We start from the raw sequence: 6133 nt of genomic DNA on the forward strand, positions 1-6133 counted from the left end.
GTCAGTGTGTTTCTTTAAAGTCTAAAGCACGTGTAATCTGTAAGGTTATTCAATGGGCATTATTCAGGAAAAAAATTATACATTAATAAAACAAACAACATTTTAAGAAAATGTTAGAAACTGGCCAATGTGGAAACAAACACTTTATGAGTTGTTATTTATTTGCATTACATTATGTTGTGACAATGTTGCGTCTGAATGAAGCGTATCTTCCAGTATTATTCCGTGAAGTGCTTAGCAAACAGCTGTATACCTGCTGTGCAGGCGTCGCCTGTTGGCTTTGTGACAGTTAAAAGAGTTTCTGTTGAAAATGCAAATGATCTTTTTTTCTTGCCATAGGCAATAGATAGATCTCTGTAAGCCAGGGCCGTGCTCCGCAGAAGCGTTCGGCTTGTGCTCAAACACATAAAGGACATTATCTGAGCAGATGTGACCTGCACTAGCTGTCTGGAGCTGTTCACATTTGTCCTGAGGAGGATTAGTTTCCATGGCACCGTAAAGAAAACGTCACCCAGCGCTAACTATTCAGAGTACTGGCCGGTCTCACCTCACCATCACACCTGCAAAGAAAACGAATGGCTATGAGGAAAAACTGAACTCACGCCTATATGGTTTGATGATAGTGATAACAAACAACAATAATTCATAAATAAATGCTATATTAACATATATATGAAACCTGAGTATTTTATGATTCAGATAGTCTTAGTTTTAGTCTTTAGTCAGATAGTAGTTTTAGACAGGCCTTATTTATTTTGCTCAGTTAGACAGATATGCCTAATCCTGCCAATATGAGGATACAATGGCACGGTACTTCTGGAGTGAGAAGGAAATATTACACGTTCTGATTTGCAAAAGGACTGATTTGCATGTCAAATCACTTTGACAGTTACGCTGCGTTTTTGCATTTGGAATGTGTACATGGAAACACACACTTACAGATGTCACCTGAAGTGGCTACACTCCCGGAAATAAAGGTACAAAAGGTGTCTCTGGGGTACATGTACATGTTTGTACCTAAAAGGTCCATTTTGGTCATCATTCACTCACCCTTGAGTAATATCTTTGTGTTCGGCAGAACAAAGAAATTCATATAAGTTTGAAACGGCTCAAAGGTGTTTAAACAATGATTTTACATTTTTGGGTGAAACAAACATGTACCTTTTGAAAAGGTACCGTCCCAGTAACAGCTTTTGTACCTTTATTTCTGAGAGTATGCTTTATACTTTCGAATGAGGTTTCTTATGCTCATGAAAGCTGAATTTATTTTTCAAAAATATCAAAGCAGTCATATATATTGTAAAATATTATTTCAACGCTCTCTCTCTCTTTCTCGGCAGTCATTTCTCCAGTCTTCAGTGTCACATGATCTGTCAGTAATAATTCAAATTTGCAGATCTTTCTTGGAACTTATGTATTGTCCCTTTTGAATTTAATGTCTCATTGCTGAATTTAAATACCTATTTCTTTTGTTTAAGGTTTACTGACTTTTGAGTATTCAATTACTCAGTGCTGGTATGAAAACTAAGTTATTGGGCTCTCATGAAATTAAGTTAGAGATGAAACTTAATTATACATTGTTTCTCTTAGATCAGTAAAATCCAGATAACAGGACACTAGCTGCATGTCTTGTATCCCTACAGCACCTGTTCTTAAACAAACAACACCTAAATAATGAATAATCAGATGTTGTTTACAGTTATCGTAGTTTTATGAATAAATATAATAATGCTGTGCTCCTAAAGGTCCTAAAATGTTTACTAAAACTTATGTTCATGCAGTAAAATATTACACCACCAGATGTCATCAACATGGCCGACCATTGGACTAGTTCTAATGTTTAAAATACATTTAAACGGCCTACTTTTTATTAACATGATCAGGCTTAAAATGAAACAAGGTGTGCCTGATAAATCTGCCTATGCTGATCAAAACATTTATCTCAATTTTTTTTTCTAACAATATACTTATTATTAGCCTTTACTGTACAAAGATATAAAACAACTATATGCAATAGGCCTATGTTTTTCTAAAAAGCTGTAATTAGATTTTTAAAAAATATATGTTTTTCATTATCTGAGGTGTATTTAGCAAAGTGAATTATAGGCATACTTGACCTTTGGCCTATTTTTAACTCCATTGTGCAAGTCAAGCAATCGAACGAAAATAGCCTTTTATGCTGCTTGGTATCGCAAACGTTTATATTATTTTAGTTAATTACTGTAATCATAAACACACTGGTATACAGCGCAGTTTTTTGTTATGAAGTATTCTTCTAAATTAATCAAGAGTCTTCCATGTTAAAAAAAAATAGTTTATTTCTGCATTGCCTAAATAAGGTGGCTATTGTGGATCAAAATGTATTCTAATATCATTAAAGGGCGAGAAGTGCTTCTTTTGGTCAACAGCAGAGAGAGAGCATCCACAAGCAGGCACCAGAGAGTGTGCAGGGCCCAGTCTAATCTCTAGCAATTCTGCTATTATTTACTCTATCCCATCAAAGTCTCATGTCAAAGCACAGCCATTGTAAATAGCCAAGGGTCTGGCATGGGGGCAGATAGTGGAGTTTTGATGAGTCAGTGGGTCTAAGATCTCCACAATGGGCTGCACATGGCTCCACAATAGCGAAGGCTAATGCGGTTTTTCTGTTGGCTGCTGCTGAGTGTGCAGGCCTGATGCGCATTCTGCACTAAATGAGGGGCCCCGACCTATAAAAACACTGGACAAGGGCTTGGCCACCACATTGATTATACTGGATCTGTCCCACCTCAGTACGTGAGTATATGCCACTGTCTTAGCCCTCAAAGTGAAACATCAGATTCCTGTACAATGCTAAGGAGCGCAGGCAGAGCGAATGAAAAAGATCATGCCAGCTCGAAACATACTGTCGACACTCAACCCGGGAATCGATTTCTCACATGGGTGCGTGAATTCACTCTGTGGTCTTGGTTATGCCCCTCTCCTCTCCTCATTTTCCCGATAGAGAGTGCGGCGATCGACAGCAGCCATGAATCCGCAGGAGCAGTTGGAGCAGAGGGGGAAGTTTAGGATGACCGTGTTCGAGGAGGAATACTTCCAGGGCAAGAGCTGCGAATTCAGATTTGAGTGCCAGAACATTCTGGACAGAGACTTCAGAAAGATTCGCTCCATTAAGGTGGAGAACTGCCCGTAAGTGTAGCTTCTGGATGTTTTAATGTGCAAAATGTAAAGCAGAAAGGATATATGAATGCCATGTTTAAGAAGTAATATGTGCTCAGATATGATATATCACACTTTATATCAGGTGGCCCTAACTACTGTGTACTCGCATCAAAAAGTACGTTTAAGGGTGGGTTAAGGTGTAAGGGTTGAGTGTAATTATAAATGTAAGTGCGCAAATTAATTACAGATTTTTAAAAATACAAGTACAAAGTAAAAACATGTATGTACACAATAGGTGCATTGCATTGTACCAAATGATTAATTTAAATGTAAGTACATAGCAGTTAAGCCACCCAATATAAAGTGGGACCGAATATCATAATGATATCTGAAGGATCACATGACACCCCAAGAATGAAAATTTATCTAAAAAATTAGAAAGAAAATTTGATAAAAAACATTTATGCCTGCTGAAAATGTCATTTTAAAGTACATTTAAACTACAATGATAAAAAACAGGTATTTTAAAATGTAACAATATTTAGGAATAATAATGTTTTACTGTATGCTTGACCTGGGTGAGCCTAAGAGGCTAAATATAATTGTATACATATTTAAAAATTACTCTAATAATATTTAATATTTATTGTTAATATTATAATTGTTATACAATCGTAATTACATTATTATTGTTTTTTTTTTTAGAATTACAGTGACTGATTGTTTCTGCTTGATAGCAGCTCTCCACAAAACCACCTAATAGTCATAAACAATATTTCCAACTAATAGTAACTATTAGCTTCAATGCTGTTTTTGTTATATTCATATAAACCGGATCAACAACAGAGAGATAGCGGTGATAGTCCGTGTGGCTGGCAGCTGCCTGCTGTGTTGAGTCTGTCAATGATGACAGATGAGCTGATAAAGGGACACGGAGCCGCTCCATTCAGTCCTCACCATTGTGCTTGCTTTGCTTTTGTGTCCTGATCGGCAGAGATATCTGCCATGTAAAGCGCTGTTGTTTCCTGGTTTGCGTTGACCGTGGCATTCTGTCTCTCTCAGCTGGGTGGGGTACGAGTATCCCGAGTTCCAGGGCCAGCAGTTCATCCTGGAGAAAGGAGACTACCCCTGTTACCAGGCCTGGAGTGGCAACAGCAGTTACAGAACAGAGCACATGCTCTCTTTCAGACCCATTAAATGTGCTGTAAGTTTATCCGTTGGGGGCACAAATAACATTACGTCAAACCTGTGAAGGCTTACTCCAGCACTTCTTTCATCATCTCTGCAATTTCGGCATATTAGGTTGACTTCATAACAAATATCCTCAAAGTCGTCACCTCTGTGATCTCATTTCCCACGCTCACCTCTCCCCGACAGAACCACAGTGACAGTAAGATTACCCTCTATGAGTGTGAAGACTTCATGGGACGCAAATTTGAGATGTGTGAGGATTATCCCTCCCTTCAAGCCATGGGTTGGTGCAGCAAGGAAGTTCCCTCAATCAAAGTCAACTCTGGAGCGTAAGTCACCTCAGCTTTTTAACAGCATTAATAAAGTAGGATAAAAAGGCTGACTATTCAATACCTATATTTAATTTCTCAGCTATTTTTAACTGTTTGTTAAAAAAGGCAGACAAAAATACATATACATTTTTTAGATTTCAATTATGAATGTATTTTTTTATATAAGTTTTATAGACTGTATTTATATGTAATATATATATATATATATATATATATATATATATATATATATATATATATATATAATATTTTCAGTAAATGCACGTAAAATGCATACCTATAATGTATTTGTAACAAACATTACATTTTTAATATGAATTTTGAAGATTTATAATTTCAGAATGTATACATATACACACACACACACACACACACACACACACACACTTTTGGTATTATTATATATCTTCAAGGTATTGTTTTGGCAATACCCTTTCATACCTTCTTTTCTGAAGCTCTCTCTCTCTCTCTCTCTCTCTCTCTCTCTCTCTCTCTCTCTATATATATATATATATATATATATATATATATATATATATATATATATGTATACATACAGTCTTTAAAACTTATGTTATGTTGCCATAGTGCTGTCCTTTGTGGATCTACATATTTTTGTGCTAAATAATGTATGACTAATGCAGCAGCTCCCTGCACACAGTCTTATTTGTGTGCGATGCAATAAATGAGATTTGCCCTTTTCTCTGGCAGCTGGGTAGGCTATCAGTTTCCCGGTTACCGTGGATATCAGTACATCTTTGAGAGGGACAGACGCCAAGGAGAGTACAGATGCTACAACGAGTACGGCACCCAGGCACACACCAATCAGATCCAGTCTATGCGCAGAATTCAGCAATAAGAGCCAACACCGCTGTGTACGCCATGCCATGCCGTGTCAATACTACAGGCAATAAAGACATTATTTAAACTATAGCAAAAGAGTGCTTGTGGCAATTCCTTGCTTCCTTTCATCTCTGCTCAAGTCATAGATCTCCCAAGTGGGAAATCTTGATGTAAAACAAGCTGATTTTTAATTTTTTTTAGTTATATGTAATTAGAGCTGGCTTTCCACATTTCTAGGTAAATGCAATCATTTTAGGAATGTTTTTCTTTCTAAAAAATAGTCAGACTAGACTGATGGAGGAATGAGCCACTTCATAATATTTAACAATTAGGATGCTTTATGCCAGCCGAACAACAAAAACTCTTGCTTAATGATGTTACACCAGCTACATGATGGATACGAGACTGTTACATCTATAATAAAACAAGAGCATGAGTACCTTTATGTTATTGCCTCATTATTTGTTCTGCTTTTGAGGATTTCAGCTACATAAAAATATTAGTCATATTAATTATTTTTATATGCAACTGTATATGTATTTCATTTTTCATATCTTAATTACATAGAAAATGATGATAATAAGAAACCTAAATATTTAAGTACCTAACTGTTTAATTCTTGGAAG

General features: G+C 36.4%; 1 protein-coding gene across 1 annotated transcript; it reads left to right on the forward strand.

The window, feature by feature from the left end:
- Window positions 1-3007: 3007 nt before the first annotated feature.
- On the forward strand, window positions 3008-5926 carry cryba2b (crystallin, beta A2b). The gene is made up of 4 exons (XM_043249421.1): window positions 3008-3168; window positions 4204-4345; window positions 4519-4661; window positions 5376-5926. The coding sequence occupies exons 1-4, from the start codon at window positions 3008-3010 to the stop codon at window positions 5521-5523; spliced, it is 594 nt and encodes a 197-aa protein (XP_043105356.1). The 3' UTR covers window positions 5524-5926.
- The last annotated feature ends 207 nt before the right edge of the window (window positions 5927-6133 follow it).

This window comes from Puntigrus tetrazona, chromosome 9 (genome assembly GCF_018831695.1).
Source record: "Puntigrus tetrazona isolate hp1 chromosome 9, ASM1883169v1, whole genome shotgun sequence".
NCBI lineage: Eukaryota > Metazoa > Chordata > Actinopteri > Cypriniformes > Cyprinidae > Puntigrus > Puntigrus tetrazona.

Excerpts from the sequence above, each read along its gene's own strand:
- cryba2b (XM_043249421.1), top strand. The coding sequence starts at position 3,008 with ATGAATCCGCAGGAGCAGTTGGAGCAGAGGGGGAAGTTTAGGATGACC. Across the intron at positions 3,169-4,203 it reads ATTAAGGTGGAGAACTGCCC|CTGGGTGGGGTACGAGTATC; the intron begins GTAAGTGTAGCT and ends TGTCTCTCTCAG. Across the intron at positions 4,346-4,518 it reads TCAGACCCATTAAATGTGCT|AACCACAGTGACAGTAAGAT; the intron begins GTAAGTTTATCC and ends TCTCCCCGACAG.